Here is a 19,560-nt window from a genome sequence, read left to right as displayed (position 1 = left end):
ATAGATGTCTGATTTCGAATGAAGGTTGAATGGTCAAAATGTCCAAAAATATGTATAAATTCAAACACATAATTATATCATAACTGGCAGGACAAAACAAGCAAAAAAAAAAAAAAAAAAAAACATATCGGCTCATTAAGCTTTTAGTGTAAATGCAGCCTAATAGACCTGCCACTGTCTATTTTGTTGCTAACAATAAATCATACAACAATATTGACAACAAAAAAGAAAAGGCACTCCGTATTCTTGGCTGGATCATTTTAAGAGCTTTAATAAGCCTTCTACAATCAAAAATGAACATTAGGCCTGAAAAAAAAGAAAAACCATACAGCTAATTTTAATTATAGGCCTGCATCTCAGTCAAACTCAGACAGCACTGAATCACTATAACACATTATGTCTAATAATCATGCACTGAAGACTATGCCAATAATATAATTAAGAGTAATTTGAAGGCTACATGTCATTGTTCCACTTTAATTAGTTAATTAATAATATATGAGCGAGTTCAATAGCGCATTGGTAAGATACATTTTTCTAGTTGAAACTTTTTTTTGTTGTTGTTTGTTTTAAATCTCAAAAATAAGATTAAGATTAAGAAATAAGATTTATAATTGTTTGTGCTAGGCCACACATATCAAATGCTTTGAATCAAAGTTTGGGAAGAATATGGTTATAAAAAAAATTTACCAAAAAGTAAAAAATGAGATTTTGAATACGTTGCCTCATTTGAAGTTGTCTAATAGGTATGCGGCGGTAATAATTCTTTGATGTTTTTGAGATAATCCTGCGGAGCTATTTGGAATTTTGAGCTGGAATGTTGAGAGACTTTATGAGCTGTCACCCGGTTCTCACAGTTGCCTAGCAACCTCAACTGCACCATCAAGCAGGAGGTTTGATTTGTAAAGTAAACTCAGGCAAGATACAAACTCTAATCTGGATGCTGTTTTCAATCCAACAGCAGCCATGTAAAAAAAGAGAAGAAAAAACAAAACAAAGAAGCTGAAAAGGGCAATAAGGGAGGGTATAATTATAACACTGCCGAAACAAACACAAACAAGTGTGTGAGATTTCCAAAGATGTGCTCAAAGTTTAAACAATACAAACATATATAATAATAAAAAATATATATATATAAAAAAAAAAAATACTGAGGGAACACTATGTAAACTTAACACAATCGATAAAAGAAAACAAAACACACACACACACACACACATAAATATATTCTAATATAAAGTCATTGAAACTTGTAAAAGTGCTTAAACTTCAGAAAATATTGACTGTCAACATCAAGAGATAAAACAAAATATTATATAATAATTATATATATATATATATTAGGGGTGTAACGGTTCACAAAATTCACGGTTCGGTTCGGTTCAATACACTGATGTCACGGTTCGGTTCGGTACGGTTCGGTACGTTTTAGATACAGCAAAAAGAAAAAATTGGCAGATAAATTTCCTTGATTTTTTTAAAAATGTTTTATTTATTAAAACTAACAAAGTATGTGTTTTTTTTACATTGAACAATGATGGAGCTATCCTTTACCCATCTTCTATGGTGTTTTCTTAGCAGCATACTGTATAAAACAAAAATAGCTCCTTATAAATTTTTTTTAAAAAATTAAATGTAATATTGTTGTAGTGGTTATGAACAAATACAAAGATGTAACTCTTTTTATATGGAACTCTATAACTCTTTATATTTAGTGTGTTTTTACTCAATTGGTTCTCTATTTGGGCTTATGTTTTTTGGAACAAAGCAGGAATTACGGTCTGTCTGAAATGGGCTCGTGAAGGAATATTGCAATGGGGCTCAATTACATTAAGCATGTTCTTAAAACCTGCGTTTTCCACTACAGAGTAAGGTCTCATATCCGCGGCTATAACGTAAATGCACCATTCGCTGCGGTGATGTCCGTATACGGAGCCCGGGACGTCACCTGTAGGAGAAAAAAAAGCAATCCGTGGCGACGGTTTTGCAATCCGTCCCCTCAGTTTATAAACCGTACTCACGAATTCATAAACTGTTCACTCGATTTAACAAATCGTGCCCACGGATTAACAAACCGTGCCCACGAATTTCCAATCCGTGCACTTAGATTTTGTAAACCGTACCCTCGGTTTTTGAATCCGTACCCACGAATTCATAATCCGTGCGCACGCTTTCGCAATCCGTTCCCTCGGATTTGTAAACCGTACTCACGGATTCATGCAGCAAACTCCTACGTGTTAACATACAGTTTTATTGAATATTATTATGTGGAATAGGTTTACAGCAAAGTGTCTTAAGTGATTCTCTATCAAGTGTAGTACGAGGTGGAATACAAAGATTTAATAAGAAAGATGCGCATTAAAATCTCGTTCAATTGCTGATAATCTATAATAGCACTTGATTATTATTGTGCAATAAACCTGGCATTGTGACTGACTCTGGAGTAATTTTTTCCTCTTTTGTAAGTTATTTTGGATAAAAGATTCTTATGCATAACCTGTTTAATAATATATAATAATGATACAAATAAAAATAAAGTTATTTTTTATAATTTTAATTTGTAGGCTAAATAAATGAGTACAAGACAGTAAAAATATTTGTCATAAAATAATTTGTGAATTGCTTTATTTTTAAATAACCTTTGGACAGTTTTGGAAATGCTTGTGTACAATTCTTTCTTAACATGAAGACTTATTTTTGTGATTTTATTATACTAAGCTCCACCCACCTCACCCCACCTGCCGGAGTTAGATGCATGTTTCACTGTTAAGTGTAAAATGCATGTCAGTTTTCAAATCCGAGGGAACGGATTGCGAAAGCGTGCGCACGGATTATGAATTCGTGGGTACGGATTCAAAAACCGAGGGTACGGTTTACACAATCTAAACGCACGGACTGGGAATTCGTGGGCACGGTTTGTTAATCCTGGGTACGATTTGTTAAACCGAGTGAACAGTTTATTAATTCATGAGCACGGTTTATAAACTGAGGGGACGGATTGCAAAACCGTCGCCACGGATTGATGTTTTTTCTCTCCTACAGGTGACGTGCGGGGCTCCGTACCGAGCCTTCAACGCGTACTGAGTGAGCGAGCGCCTGCTGAGTAGCCTAACATAAACATATAAGTTGGTGTTTTTTTTTCTTCGGGGGTGTCAGGGGCATTGCCTGTTACGTCGTTTGGGTTATTGGGCTACCTTGTTGAACGCATAACATTATATTTCACACACCTTTTTTATTTTCCAAATTTAATTAATTAGTCCAACGAACCGTTCGGTACATAATGCGTACCGCGTACCGAACCGAAAGCCTCGTACCGAACGGTTCAATACGAATACGCGTATCGTTACACCCCTAATATATATATACATATATATATATATATATATAAATTTTTTTTTTTTTTTTCATGTTGTATGGGTTGTGTAATTTTTTTCAAAATGTTTTTTAACTAAATTTATATTTTGCTGTTTTTTCACAATAAAAAAAGAACTACAGTTAAATTTAAAAAAGAGTTTAGGAATGCAGCCGGATTAATAATAATAAAAATAATGATGATGATGATGAGAATAAAATATGAAGATTCAAATTATTTTCTCCTCTTTCTGATTTATTTCTCTTTTTCTTTCTGAATTCTGATTTTTTTCTTGATCTTTTCTGCCACATTGTAAAATGTGATCTTGATACCCCAAAGAGTACAGTCTCGATTCATTAAATATGACAGAAAGCCACAGCAAACTCTGATTTATGAATAATACGTGTTAGTTAGGCATGTGTAATTTTACTTGCAACCAAACAAGAATGAGTAAAGACAGAAAGAAAAATGAATATTTGGTGTCGTCCAGTTGTGTTCCTGTGTTTGTGAACAAACACATCATTGAGCATTTTGTTCTCCTGAGAAAAGTGTGAGCGACTCCAGCCATGTCCAGTTTCAGTCTACTGAACTGGACACATATCAGCACAACACATCCATCATTACTTCCCTCTCTGGTATTGTGTGTGTTTACGCCATCTTCCAGGACTAAAAATAGGCCAAAAGAGTCAAGTGAGCACAATAGTGTCGCTTGCAGGGCAAAAAAGCACGGCCACTCAAATCCAATTATGTTCATCTATGAATATGCTGCAATTACAATACCTATATGCACCGCACAACATCACACACTCAAAATAACGCTGCAATTTCCTTCCTAATTGATTAAAGGGATACTTCATCCAAAAATTTTTATTTGCTTAAAATATACTCCATCTTAGGCCATCCAAGATGTAAATGAGTTTGTTTCTTCATCAGTGCAGATTTGTAGAAATGTATCATTGCATCACTTGTTCACCAATGCATCCTCTGCAGTGAATGGGTGCCATCAGAATGAGAGTCCAAACAGCTGTGAAAATAGCTGCATGTTTGTAATAAACAAATCCATTTTTAAGAAATTTCTGTCTTCAAACCACTGCTTCCTCTATTCATAGCATTGCTTTCTCCAATGTAGAAGCCATATTGTTTCAATCAGGAGAGAAATATGCACAAATCAAATACTGGTTACATGTGGAAACAGTCCAAAACAGTTCCAAACAAATATGATGGTGGATTTTGCTGAAAATTTAGCAAAGCCATTAAATCACTGTGGATTATATAGACTTATTTTTAGCAACAGTTTTAAGTTCAAATTCCTTAATGAAAGTTTGATTTGATTTGATTCTTGCTTCAAGATTTTTGCTTCAAGACATCAAATGATGGACAGCAATCGTGTTGTGGCTTATTGTTATGTTTGTATCTGATGTTTGGACTCATTCTGACGGCAGCCATTCACTGCATAGGACCCATCGGTGAGCTAGTGATATATACAACATTTCTCCAAACATATTTTGATAAAGAAACAAACTCATCTACATCTTGGATGGCTTTTTTGGTTGAACTATTCCTTTAATGCAGGTAGGTGAGGACCTCTAAAGCAAAGAAGACCATACAATTTCTTTAGCAATAACCTGATCATTATTTCATGACAGGAAGACAATAACACAGACAAGATTTGTTAGTCAGAGCTGAAATAAATTAGTTGTACCACCCTTTGATTGGTAAGACTTGAAAAAAAAAAAAAAACATTTCCACACTCTGAAATACTGAGAGGCTTCTATTGAAATGGACCATACAGAAGAGAGCATGATTTAAAATCAAATAACTGCAAAGCAAAAAGTTTCTAAATAATTCAAGCTATGTTTCAGAAACCTATCTCAGTCTCTCCATCTCAATAAATAAACTATGCTTTGATAATGTCAGCCGGACAGTACCTGAACTATTCGGCTATCCTTATGTCCTATGGCTATTTAATGTTACACGGCATCCACGGCGTCTCGAGTCTCATCTTAGAAAAGGTCTGAATATCAACAGCTGTACAGAGACTGGCCTTGGTACGTAAGGGACCAGTATAATTTACCATTTGTTAAAGCCGCACACCTCTGTACACCTGCAGAAGCTGATCTCACTTCCCCTCCGCTATCCCACCATCTGTGGGCTCTCTCCTGCAATTTAATTCACCGCTTATTCCAGACAAAACGGATTCTGACACGCCTGTACAAAAGTTATAGAATGTTTCCCTCTGCGACAGCATTTAAAGGAGCCATGCATTATTAATGAGGAAAAATAATGTGCGAGAATGCAAGGTTTGAATATTTCATGAGCCTCCTGCGCCCCCTCCATGGCTGCTGGTCGTGTGGATGTTCCTTTATGGTCCTCACTTGTGTGTGTGTTTGGGGGGGGGGGATGTGTTCCCCTAGGAAAAGACTAAGAGACTGATGCTGTAATTGTCAAATAATGAATAAACGCAAAGCTACGCGCCTGTAGCTTTAATTACATAATTTGTCTTGGCCAGTAGTGGAGCTTCTGCTGTGGATTCTGATGGATTCAGTGCAGGAACTTTTTGCCAAATTACAGTTTTTGTTAGATCGCTCTCAACAGATATGAAAAGCTCCTCCTCATTCTGAAGTTGGAGGAGAAAAGCGAGGAATAAATAGAGCAGGGGGTGATTAAGTCACACAGTGACATGGATGAAATGAAAACAAACACACAAGCACCCAGCATGCCTCTGGGGAGAGGGAACATACGCCTGTATTTCAGCTGTGAAATGAGAGTGTGCAGGAGCTGCAGGCTGGATTGTGACAATGAGTGAATTTAACATGTGGGCCTGTATCCTCATGCATGCACTAATGCATATATTAATATGCATATATTAAAGGGAAAGTTCAGGCATAAAATGAAAATTCTATCATCAGGCACTCAAATTCACGCTAGGACTTTCTTCTGTGAAACACGAAAACACAATTTCTGAAGGATTTCTTGGACAGTCTTTCTATAATAAAATATAGAAATACATACATACATACACAAAGCAAGCAAGAAGTAAAGAGCATAGGCTGTTGGTTGAGGTGAGGTCAGGGGTGATGAGAATGGGTTCATGCCCTAAGATGCCCCCTTCTCTCTGGCTGTGTCCCTGAGGACTGTGTGTAATCCTCAGAGAGTCTCTGTGTGGATAAGAACTGAGGTCTTTCTGCTGATGCAGCATTGTGCAGGTCAGCCAAACCCAGTCTGTGCTTTTGATCTGCAGAACGGTTCTGCTCCAGTGCCTGCCGCAAATCTCTCATTAGAAAGGCCTGCAAAGAGCTCACACACACAGGCCTCTGCAGGAAAAACACACACACAGACCTTCTGCAGTTTATCCACACACACATAACAAGCAATTCTGAGCAAATAGTTCATAGTGAACTCATCTAGATTTTATATAGATTTGTTCATTTTTGGTTTAGAAAGATGGATACAGAAAAAAGAGCCTCTCTGAGAAGTTTAATCTAAGTTCAGCTCCTATTATCACTGCTGCAACAGCTATACACACACACAGACAGACAGTTCAGTCACGACACGCACTGTTTTTTAAGCATCCTGTATTTTACATTAAAACTTAAAGAAACCGTTTTACTTTTAAAAAACACAACTCGAGACCCTGCATTCTTTTTCCCTCCATCTACAGAAGCAGTCGTTCAGGCAACCCGCCCACTAATGAATTTGAAAAATATGTAGTTTTCTGATCCTTAACCTCTTATGTTTAGCATATATTCACACTCTCAAACAAAAACAAATGGTCTCACACAACAAAATACATTTTGCATCATGAAGCACACTTCTAACAATACACAACAGATACTTCCATTTATATTTTCAGAACTAAGTTTAAGCAGATGGATATTTTTTTTTTTAAGTACTGAGAACCAAGAACTTCACAGAAAATTACACTAAATTAAACAAAAAAAGAAGAAAATTTAAATAAATAAACATTTTAAATAAAAATAAAGAATAACATTAAGTAAAACAATAAAATAAACAAAACAAAAAAATCAAATAAATTGAAACAAAACTAATCAAAACAAAAAAAAAACAACAAAGCAAAACAACACAAAACAATGCAAAACAAAACAAAGTACAAAACAGCTAAACAAAACAGAACAAAAAAAACTAAAAAGCAAAGAGAAACACAACAAAAATCAAAACAAACATACAGGACAGCAGATTGGTTAACTGACTGTTCACCTGATTTAATTGAGAAAGAGAACAATTAAACAATGAAGAAAGTATACAAACAATGGTCCACCTGAAGGTGAGGTTGGAGAATGCCGATATAAGGTCTTCAAACCCAAAACCAGAGGCTAATTTCATTCAATTCAAACCTGCAATCTCCTAAGGGGACTTTTAAAACACAACACATTCTAGAGAAGACAGAAAAAGGAATGAAAGAAGAAATGGGAGTTGGAGAAAGCTAAATGGAAGACAACATTAAGGACAATATTGATTCTGTCTTTCCAAGCATGACATCATGGTCAATAAAGCCCCTACTTTCCCTTAATGGTGTTGCCGGGGCGATGGGATGGAGCACTTTGCCTCAGTTGCCTCAACAACAATGCTGTAAAACAACACACCCTGCCCTTAAATTTACTTTTATGGCCGACAGAAAATAAACTTCCTGTCAATAGCAATTTCTGCAGGTCAGAGTGTTGGCCTTGTTGAGAATAACAGTATAAGAGGTACTCGGGATGACAAGGACACGAGACTCAATGCTGGCACATCCATCACAAGCTTTAGATGAATAAAATGGAGTGAGTACTTAAGGAAGTTGCACTTTATGTGAGTAAAGTGTATTGGTTCAACTAAAAGGTTTGGAAAATGATGACTGTACATGATGCAGAGATATTAAAGGCCAAATGAACGTCAAAGTACAGCCACCTACTTGCAAACGGAGAACAGGACAAAAATGGAAAGACTAAGCCCTCACCAGTGGAAGCTAATAGATCATCACATCACGCTACCTCACTTTCATGCATGATTAATTGCTTTCACAAAAAAAGGAAGTAATAGGGAAAAAGTGAGCGTGATGTGCTCAGGAAAGGAGGCAAGTGGATCCAGACAAAGCCCTGACAGGTCAGTGTCCCAGTTTGACTGTTGATGAGACAAAAATCTCATTAAGGTACACAGCTTCTCTGCATCTTGCACTGAATTAAACAAGAGTTTCATCTCAACTCATAAACTTGACCCAACCTTTCATTTAAGCTTCATAAAAATAAAAAATAAATCAATCTATACCTACAAATCCAAGATATCAAACTTCATGTCTGACAAAAGATCTAAAATTGCAGCCATTTTCAATATTCTACAAGAATGATATAATCCAAAACCTGAAAATGAGACTTATTTAAATATTGTGAACACCTGGCCATTGATTGAATTCTATACTCAAAAATGAACTGAAAAAAGTGGCCATTTTCAAATTATTTCCTTAATCTTAATTGTTCGCACCATGGCCAGAGAGTTTTCTGAATTTAAGAAATATCTTAATTTGTGTTCCGAAGATGAACAGAGGTCTTATGGGTTTGGGACGACATGAGGGTATGTAATCAATGATTGGGTGAACTATCCCTTTAAGCAATGTGTGTAGGCTAATTCACTAAACAGAGACATGTGATTTCTAAGGACACCAATTACAGACAGGAAGAACTAATTTGAGCTGTTTGGTGAGTGCTGGTATAATGCATGTAAGAACAGTATAAGTGTATGCATGGATAGTCACCGTTGCCTGAGCTCCTCCCGTGCCTTTCTCCTCTCTTCCTCCAGGTTTTTCTGCAACTCTTCAGCGATCTTTCTTCTCAGTTCAGACTCATACACTAAACAAAACACAAAAACATCCACATTAGATGTTGAGCTGTTGCTTATATGCCATATGTTTATTCCAGAGTGTTTGATTTTGCTGTAGCATTTCATAGGAGGTCTTAGAATGGCAATGTCCTGTGGGTAACACAGTAAAATGTTGTATTGTACACTTTAAGTATCTTTGAGGCAAGTTTGTACTTGTTTGTAAAGAAGTTTGTAAGCGAGTACAGTGAGGTAGAATGGTATTTTGAGCCCTCAGGACGTCTCTGCCTTATGAGGCAAAGCGAAAGAAACCGAAATACAGAGGACAGGGGTCCTATACGCCTATGCACTGACAATGACTATAAAAATCACTTTCAAACACACACACTTAAAAAAAAAAATACACTTTTCACAACTTAGTGTTGATATCAACACCGCTACAGTCAAACGTGTCAGTGTGTGTCCTGTTCTTTATCTGGATGGCTAATTATCCGTGAAAGCACAGCAGAGATATAAAATGGACAAACTCTTAGATGCCAGTCGAAAAAAATAAATAAAAAAACAGCAGTACCGCAGCACTGCAGAGGCCTGGAGCTACTGCATGACAGGAAGTCCAATTGTTTGGCAGATGGAGGCACAGGCTTATATAGATTGTAAAAACAACAAACGCTTAGTCTAAAATAATACAAATAGAAAATAAATAAATTTATTAAAAAAGTACTAAAGTAATCATTCCTCATAGACATGTCCAAGTGAAATCTTGTCACAAATCCAAGTTGAGTCTTTCATGACAGGTCTAAAAGGAAATATAAGAGGTTTTACTTAAATCAAAAGATCATTTTATCTTTAAAATCATGCACTTCTGAAATAAATAGCTCATTCATTATTCACTAACTTGTGAAGGGCTGGATCGTTTAGCTAAAATAAATAAATAAATTCTCAACTCTTTGGCAAACTTCTTTCTGTAAACAGCACAGATTTCTCTCCCAACAGTAAATAAATGAGAATGTTAACTATGGTCATTAAGATTTGTTATGCAACATATTGAAAAAAAAATTTTTTTCTTGGACACTATTGAGGTTTAAAAGTATCTTAACCAGAGTAAACAAAACAAAAAACAAAAAGACACAAAACTTAAAACAAAATCAAAACAAAAATAAAAGAGAAACAATACAAACAAGCAAAACAAAACCCAAAACTAAAGCAAAAAACAAAACAATACTAAACAAAAAAGTCTGTCAAATCTCAAGGCAAGTCCATTTCAATCCATGCCTCAAATCCTTAGTTCAATCAAATTAAAGTCAATACAAATAAATAGATTTTTATCTCTACTGTACATATAGAAGTGCGAATAGAGGTCTTAAAATGTTGAAAACTTTTTTAATGACTCTTAGATGTATTTATACTTAACATAAAAGGAAGACGCAGTAGCTGGCAGTAGTTTAAAGTGATGTTTTATAAGCAGCCGCCGGAAGGAGCAGTCACTATGGGTACCATATGGTTTGGTTGCATAACAATGTTCATTTTAGAAACAATTTCAGACTATAAAGCCAAGAGAGGAAACGCGTTGGGAGAGAAACACTTCAAGTTATCACATACACCAACCTTCTTCAAGACTAATGAGAAATCCTCCTGTTGCAGTGACAATGTTGAAGAGGAAACCAAAATTAATTGCGGACGCTGGCAAGGCATTTATCACACAGCAGGCTAGCGTAATGGATACAAGCTGACAGGTGCTGTCTAAACCTCAAACCCACCAGATACCATCAAATTAAAGATATAGTGTGATAACGGACATCCTTCACCAGTACCACAACTTTCCAACTCTTTGACTGCAGTCCTTCCACAACGCAAAGGATCATCAGAGCACACACAACAGATTCACTCACACTGCTTAAAAACTGGCAGGGATGGTAATGAAGACAGAGAATTTGTAATGTTGATGAGTAGAGGTCAAGCAATATTACTTCTCAATGGCTGATACTGATAACTAGAGAGCAGGACCTATAGGTATAGGCTGAAATAAAGTGAGTTTCATTCAATAACTGTGCAAAATAATTGTACATGTAAAAATTCCACCAATGACCTACTGTAAGGTTACTTCGTTAATAAATAAATGCAGTGATATAATGTATATATACATTTTGAAAATTAGATTTCTATATGTTAGAATCAGATTACATTAATATAATGTGATGAATATAAACACATTATCAGAGTTGCAGTGCAGTGGACTGAGCAGTTGCTCAATATCTAAGATATACATATATATATAGATATATGTGATTTACATATACAACAGCATGAACATTTTAAACAAAAATACATTTCTATACAATGATAGTGAACAGAACTCAGTATAATCAGCCAAACTTCTCAGAAGAAGAAGAAGAAAAAGTCTCACACACACTTTTCTTCCTTTTCCATCAGGCTAATGACTTTTTTTCTGTGTCACACATTCATTCACGCTCTAGGTTCCCATAATTCATTAATTTAAACTGGGCTTTAATATTTAAAAAAGACCAAGAAAGGATTTCAGTGGATTCAAAGGATAACCAGCTCATATGTTAAAAAACCATCTGAGAGTCTTCAGGGGGTTTTCGCAGGAGGTCACAGAGAACTCCAGAACAGCATTAACCGTCTGGGTGCACGTGTCAATCCTGAGCGAGAAGAGTAATGCTTAAAGATGAAAAACTCATCATCTTTAGATATTTCTCACTCCTTTACTCCCTCCTTCACTCTCTGACGATATTTTAAAAAGTAGCTTCTGGGCAGTCGGGAGGGAGATAACCGACAGAGACAAATTGCGTGTCTCATAAGACGTTTCATTAATCTCCAGACCTGAGAAGAGGAGGGGAAGGCGGGGCTTATCTAAACCATTACACATTCCGACATAAAAATGAGTCTCAACATCTTTCCACGCACATAAAGAGACTCCCGGGAATATCAAACAAGGTGATCTTTCTTGTCCTCAGCCTACACTTCCATGAAATTTGTGAAGAAGATGGAAGTTTCCATGAAGCATCATGCAAATGGGGCTAAAAGATCATTTCATTACAGCGCATCACATGCATAGTGAGCGTCCCTCTTTTTACTCTCTGAACTTGTTGCCAATCTTCAAGGAGATACTTAATATGTAACGGCAAGAAAAGTGTGTTTATGTATGGCTGAGACAAAGAAGGATTCGTGTGCAGGTAATTAGAGTGTAATGGAAAACGGTGTGTGGGCCCTGCGTATGAATATTCATGTTACGCTGAGAACGTGTAGGAGGATCAACCTTGACCACCGTCTAATCACCACGCGCAGAGACTCTGCTGTGATTTAGCGACGGACTCGATCATCCACAGCTTCTCTTAATACCTCCACTCGTGGGCGCACATAATCAATGTCCCTCATTAAGGTCACAGCCTTTGACCTCAGAAGATGAGCCGAGCCTCTTAAGGCAAGAAGAGATGTGACAAAGAGACAGAATTTAAGGAATGAGTCATCTGAAAATGTCACTGCATTTAGTTTAGTTGAGGCTTAATGTTTCTGTATGGTCTTTTTTAATAGCTACAAAGATTAAGTAAGCATTGTTTGGTAATTGTTCACCACTTGGTCATTTCACCAAAGAAAAGCAGTCAAATGATGAGAGAGTGAATAATTATAGTCATGATCAAAAACGGCTCCTTTCTGTGACAAACAGGTTTTGGTCAGCTATGCTAAAACTGATATTAAATCCATTGAGATTTTTCAACCAAATTTTGCTCTCAAATGGCAGTATTGGATTGATATTGTTTAATGTATTACTTTTTTAAAAAGTAAATAAGCCTTTAAAAGCAGTTTTCTATCATTCAAATGCTACATGCCACACTAAAAAGAAAAATACATACAGAAAATAACTTGACAAAAAGGCATTCGACAAAAAGTTCATCGCTTAATTGTTCTCAAAGATCGCAAAAACCTGAAAGAACTAAAAATGCTCTAATCTTCGCATTCTTCCCATCAATAAAACATTTATAATAACAATAATAAAAACGCAACATCTATTATTATTATTATTATTATTATTATTATTAAGCAAGTGAAGTCAAATAAACGGCAATGAATGTTCTTTACAAGAGTTTTTAAATAAATAGCTCAAATAATTAAATAATATTTACAATGCTAATGTTACAATTAACGATGAATGATTGAAGTTGCTTTAGATCAAACAATTTGCTAAAAGATAAATATTTGTAAACAAATAAAATAAACTATATATGTGTGTGTTTGTACTTTTTTTGTGTGTGTGTTGCATGAAGCATTTCAATGACAGAAAGTAGCTTTTAATGGCTTATTTATGTATGTGTGTGTGTGTATTACAAACACACACATACACACACACTAGTAAACAAAACATACATACAGTACCTATACATAAATACATGCACATAAACACACAACGATAAAAAGTTTTAGCAAGCAAGAGGGGGTGGGATGAGAGCTACTGGGTTCACGGTTTCTAAAAAAGTATGACAAATGCATTCTGGGAGTATTTATGTAATAAAATGATGTATATTTATATAAATTCACAAAAGAGTTTCTGTCATCATTATACCATGGAAGCATGAGCGAGCAAGAAAAAAAAACATACATGGGGGAGAGAGAAACCATGAGATAGATTGAGATGTAGGGAGTTATAGATAGACGGATAGAGGGGAAAAAAAAGTGTGTGAGCCTCTATGGTAGAGCTCATTAAGCAGATCTGTGTCTCATTAACAGGGAGCTGTCTCGTTATGTGTGATGCAGGCGGCGTCTTTTTTTCCCTCTCTTTAAGTAGAGCCAGTTCATAGTGTCAGCTCCAGCCCACAGACTCTGCACATCTCTGCAGGTAACACCACTATTAAGGGCCGAGAGGGCACACATAGAAATTTTCACACGTATTTGAGCTGACAGTTTTTTAGAGCCACTGTTTCAATACATATTAGATGTGCTTAATTATGTGGAGGTGGAAGCGAGAGCGCTCACAGCTCAGAAAAAGTCAAGACATGGAGGAAACACAATGACCGGCTGCACTCAGAGTCCATTTTAAGGATAGCTAGTGTTAAGATTTGCAGTTTGACAAAAAGACACATGCTGATGTTTTGAATGAAAAATGTGTTTAAATAAATTTCACTGCACTAGCCCCAAAAGAGGAAACGCATCACTCTGCTATAATGAATACACTGCAAACTTGATGGGGACTTCTACTGACTTGGGCTTCATTTACACATGTTAGTGAAGTCAACAAAACTGTAAAGTGTCCAGTTTGTAATTTTATAATAAACAAAGGCACTATTTTTGTATTATATTTATATAGTTTTGTAGTATTTAATATTTTGAATTGAACTTATTATTTTTATATAATTTCTATATGTGTGTGTGTCTGTGTATATAAATAATTTTTTTGTAATATATTTTTGTTATTTTTATAAATTTTTTATATTTCAGTTCAGCATTAATTAATTTTTTATTTCAGTTTGAATAATTTTAGTATTATAACTTTTTATTTAATATTTTATTTCAGTTGGTTGCCAAAACATTATTTCTAAAGTTTTTTTTTTTTTTTTGCATTTATGTTTTTTTTTTTTATCTATTTTTATATTGTATTTTATTTCAGCTTTATTTCAATTCAGCACTTTCTTTTAATTCCAGGTGTTTTATTGTAAACTAAATATTTTTCAAAGCTGCAAATAAAACAAAAATTATTGGAGTAGGTTTTTTGAAAACCTTTTTGGAAAAAACACCATTTTTGTTTGTACAGACGTCACAGAAAACTCAACCAAACGTCAATTAAAAAATGGACTTTGAGCACCTCAAGGGCATCACTTTAGACAAGACCATCGTTCAGCCAAAAATTTATCTTGGAATTGAGCACAATGTCAAAGAATTATGGAATCCTAATAAAGCGTCTTTGGTACAATCATTCAAAACTGCAACTAAACTTCCGATTGAAAGATCTATGAACATGGTCTTACTTTTAAAGAGAAGCAAAGTGCTTGCAAATGTGATCGGCTCGACACACTTCTGGGAGGAGATGCTGTCCCAGGTACCTTGGAGGCTGAACTGGCTTAAGTGGGGTTCCTAATTACAGCATTGATTCATTAACTCTATTACAAGTTAGAATTAATCGTTTCATTAGCACTCAGGCACAAGCTATGAATCATAATATAGAAGGATCCGGGCCCACTCACTAACATCAAGAGGACTGAACTTTTAGGAAGAAATATCAAATTTTAGCCAATTTGTTAATATTATTATTCTTATTTTTAAATCCATACAGTAGTATTTCAAATAATTCTCAATCAAACAGGTGTCAGCAGGTGTGCATTTCTGACTGATGTGTTGTTGTTGTTTTTGTATGTTTTGTTTTTTTTGTGGGGGGGAGGGGGTTAACTCTGTTTTTTTTTTTTTTTTTACTGCGGGAAAAATGGAAAATTCACCCAAAATCATCAAATATTCAACCTGATGTCTTTCTAAATCCTTTTCTTCTTTTAAACACAATTTTTTTTGTTTGTTTGTTTTAATGAATTTTTCTGTCCTTCTACTAAAAGTCCATTCCACCAAAATTATGACGCTTCGAAAAGTACATAAAGATGAATTATGCAATGTAATCCAATCTTGTGAAGATACATGATTGCTTTGTATGATAAACAGATTACTTCCATGATACCTTTGTGAACTTTTCGAAGCATCAAAGTTCTGGTAGAATGTCCTTGACAATGAAAACAAAAAACATTTTATTCCGAATTATATTCAGAGCGACATACGGTCAATAATAGCTGACAGAATTTTACTTTTTTCATGAACGGTCTTCCAATAATAACTTGAAGCTAAAGATTAATTAAATGTCTTGCTGTCCCTGCCACATTAAACATATTATATTATATATTTTTTCCGTTCTGTACAACAATTATTATTATAAATGGTCATATATTATAAGCCAGAACTCTTTAAACAGGGAAAATTGCTGTTGCTCCACTCCACCCACGTACTCTGATGTGTTTAAGAGAAGTTCGAATTCCGTAGAATTACCCAGAATGACTTGATGTATAATATTACCCCTTCACAATGGTGTACCAACACATTCAGAGTGCTTACAGGATGCAATTTACCCGAGGAGTACCATTAAAGCTCATGACTGACAGGCACTGAAGTGCACCGTGCAATATGTGTGAAATACCTCCACATTTCCACAAGCAGGCCACATGAACGCACGTGCGTGTGTGACAGCGTTACAGAACAAACGACTCACCGGCGGGAGCAGGTGCTGGCGAAGAAGACACAGGTTTTTCTACAGGCGGAGAAGGCTGTGGGATAGTTTCAGCGACAGGAGCGACAAATTCAGCTGGAGGGGAAGGGGTGGTTATTTCCACAGGTGGAGCAGAGACGGGTTCAGAATTGGTTTTAGTGATAGGATGGGTTAGAATGGGGTGAGGAGGAGGAGGAGGTGTGAAAAGCTCAATAGCAGGAGGGGTGGCAACAGAATCAGCAAGGGGAGGAGAAGTGATGGGTTTAGAAGATAGAGGAGGGGCAAGTATAAGCTCAGCTGTGGCTGCAGGTGGAACAATGGACTCACCTGCAGGGGCTGATACAGCACCCACTGATTCAGCTGGTGCTGTCGCTACGGGAGGAGGTGGGGGGAGAATGAGCGGCTCTGGAGGAGGTGCAGTAGCTTTCACTTGCTCAGGGAGTTTGACTCGCTCTGGCAAGGAAGAAGATGGAAGGGGAGTGACAGGGTCAGGTGGAGGAGATATTGGCACCAGTGCTGGCAGAGGATCAACCATGGGAGGAGAAGCTGGAGGGGCTCTGGTGGGGGGCTGTGGTGGGCCGGAGGGTTCCCTCATGCGGTCGATGACCTTCTCTGAGAGCTGAAGAACAGAAATACAGAAGACAAATGATAGTCTTGTGAGAATAACAAACAATATGCTCGCTTTTTCTTCTGTATGTTAGAAACAATGCAAAATAAATGACGAGCAATGTAAATTTGAAATGGACATTCTGCTTGGCAGAAAGTATTTGGGTATTGGGGGCTTTTTGAAGACTTGTCACATCAAGTTTACCAAAGGAATGAATGAATGAATAAATAAAATGTATGCATTTAGCAGACGTTTTTTTCCAAAGCGACTTACAGTATATTCAGGCTAAAAAAAAATAAAAAAGTTTTATTTGTAATACCGAATCATTCATTCATTCATTCATAAAAAATAAAAAAATAGACCCATTTAGTTGCCGAATTTCAATCAGTGTTTAAATAGTTTTTTATATTTCTATTGTAATTAAATAAAATGTATTTTGTTCATAATTTAATAAATAATTTTAATTTGAGTTTTAGCAATATTGTATTTTTTAAACTGTTATATCTTACATTTTATTTTTACATTTTCTTTAATAAAATTAAACACACACACACACACAGTAAATTATTTGGTAAAATAATTCTAAACTATATTCTTTTTTTAATCTTGCACTCACCGAGGCTGCATAAACAGTTAAAAAAAAAGAATACATATAAAGTAATGACTAAACAAATAAAAATTAATTTGGTACACTGTAAATTACATGTTATAAAGGTTATGCTTGACATGCAATTTTATTCAATAACAAGGGATGTCCACCAAAGGGTCTTTTTGCCTGATATTGGTGACCCCTGTTGTTAGTTTTGATTGAACTAGTTAATGTAAACCCTGAAATCCACTGATACAAAACAAAAAGTCTCTAATAAACCAAGTGTGTTTAAGTTGCAAGTTGAAAATAAACACTCAAAACAAATCATGAGTAAATTAGTAATAGCATTAACTAATATAAACAGCTGTGTGAAGGGTGACGCTGTTTAACCTGCTGTACATGTAACTTACGTTATATGATAGTTAAGGGGGGCGTGAACACAGTCCTGTCATGCTCGGCATTGTGATGCTTGTACTGTAACAGCTGTTTGCTAAACTAATTCCTCTTAGGTATGATGCTTATGAAATGCATAACCTTGTATTGCAGCTAAACGTGTTTTTCCAGGTCAGCTGAAGTAAGTGTCCAGTCAGGGACAGAGTGTTTATCCAGTTAGGTAAGTTAAGACTATTAGAGGCCTTCATCACCAACCTGCACATGCATTCGAATCACAGCAGAGGTGAATTAAATCCATGCATCAGTATGCGTGATGTGCATCTGACAGGTGGAGAAGAATAGACATGTGTGTCACTCACCCTTATGCCCTTCACTATCGTTATGTTCTCATTCTCATCCGACTCAAAAGACACGCGGCGCGTGCTGTTGTTGGATCCCATTTCTGGTCAAACAAGCCCGCTGTTGTTTAACCAACTAGTTTATTTGATAAGTAGTTATGAACTCCAAAGAATTGGCAGCTCTCTAGTTGTTACGCGCGAGCACCAGGGCCGCACGCTCCCGTACAGAAACAGAAACGCACACAGCGCTTCCGCCTGTAGCCCCTCCTACTTGGCACAAGCGAAGAAACACGGTTCTCATTGGTTTGATCGCAAGTGCTTAGTGTCTCTATTGGACAACATAAATGGAAGAAAAATATCTTCTATTAGGAGATTCTAATATAAGAAAATGGTGTGTTTCAAAGAATGTTAATTTATTAGTTTATTTATTCGTGTTAAAAGTACAACATACAAAATCATTGTCTGTCTTTTTTTGGAATTTGCTGCTATTTTCAACAGATCTCTTATTAGGCTGAATCTAAGTTTTACATTATGTGCTTTTTTTGTCTTCTACTTGAATATTCTCCTATTTAATATTTTCTATTTTTTTTTTTCAATTCTAGTAAAGAAAAATGAAAGAAAACCCTCTTCTTTAAAATAAAAAACAAACTTTACAAAAATATTTACAAAAACATTTAGAAGCAAACGCCAACATAATTTAAACTTCAGAAGGTTTACTCAACATATATTGCATTGAAATGCACACACACATACACACACACACACACACACACACAATTAAAATCTATCTATATGACTAATAATGTACATAAATGACTATATGAATAAGATTTATAAAAATGACTATACTATCCATACATTGAAAAAAATGATAAACGCAACACTTTTGTTTTTGTCTCGATTTTTCAAGAGCTTAACTCCTATGTACACAAAAGGCCTATTTCTTTCAAATATTGTTCACAAATCTGCCTAAATCTGTGTTAGTGAGCACTTCTCCTTTGCTGAGATAATCCATCCACCTCACAGGTGTGGCATTTCAAGATGCTGATTAGACAGCGTGATTATTACACAGGTGTGCCTTAGGCTGGCCACAATAAAAGGCCACTCTTAAAATGTGCAGTTTTACCACACAGCACATTGCCACAGATGTTGCAAGTTTTGAGGGAGCGTGCAGGAGTGCTGACTGCAGAAATGTCCACCAACAGCGCATGTGAATTG

The 19,560-nt window shown here is 35.9% G+C and overlaps 1 protein-coding gene across 3 annotated transcripts in view; it reads right to left on the bottom strand.

Moving 5' to 3' along the window:
- Positions 1 to 18,615, bottom strand: part of chchd3a (coiled-coil-helix-coiled-coil-helix domain containing 3a) — a 58,763-nt gene extending 40,148 nt beyond the window's left edge. The window contains exons 1-4 of one of the 3 annotated variants that reach the window (XM_052554771.1): positions 18,364 to 18,615; positions 16,743 to 17,034; positions 16,419 to 16,511; positions 9,102 to 9,195 (exon numbers count right to left, since the gene is read on the bottom strand). In XM_052554771.1, coding sequence (XP_052410731.1) covers positions 9,102 to 9,195; positions 16,419 to 16,511; positions 16,743 to 17,034; positions 18,364 to 18,444 — 560 coding nt within the window. In that variant the 5' untranslated portion in view covers positions 18,445 to 18,615. The remainder of the gene's footprint in view (positions 1 to 9,101; positions 9,196 to 16,418; positions 16,512 to 16,742; positions 17,035 to 18,363) is intronic. The other 2 variants (XM_052554767.1, XM_052554770.1) reach the window with 2 other exon arrangements.
- Between the last annotated feature and the right edge of the window lie 945 nt (positions 18,616 to 19,560).

The sequence above is a fragment of the Carassius gibelio genome, chromosome B4, assembly GCF_023724105.1.
Source record: "Carassius gibelio isolate Cgi1373 ecotype wild population from Czech Republic chromosome B4, carGib1.2-hapl.c, whole genome shotgun sequence".
Taxonomy (NCBI): domain Eukaryota; kingdom Metazoa; phylum Chordata; class Actinopteri; order Cypriniformes; family Cyprinidae; genus Carassius; species Carassius gibelio.
Note: the sequence above shows the minus strand (reverse complement) of the source record. Positions and strands in the feature narration are given on the sequence as shown.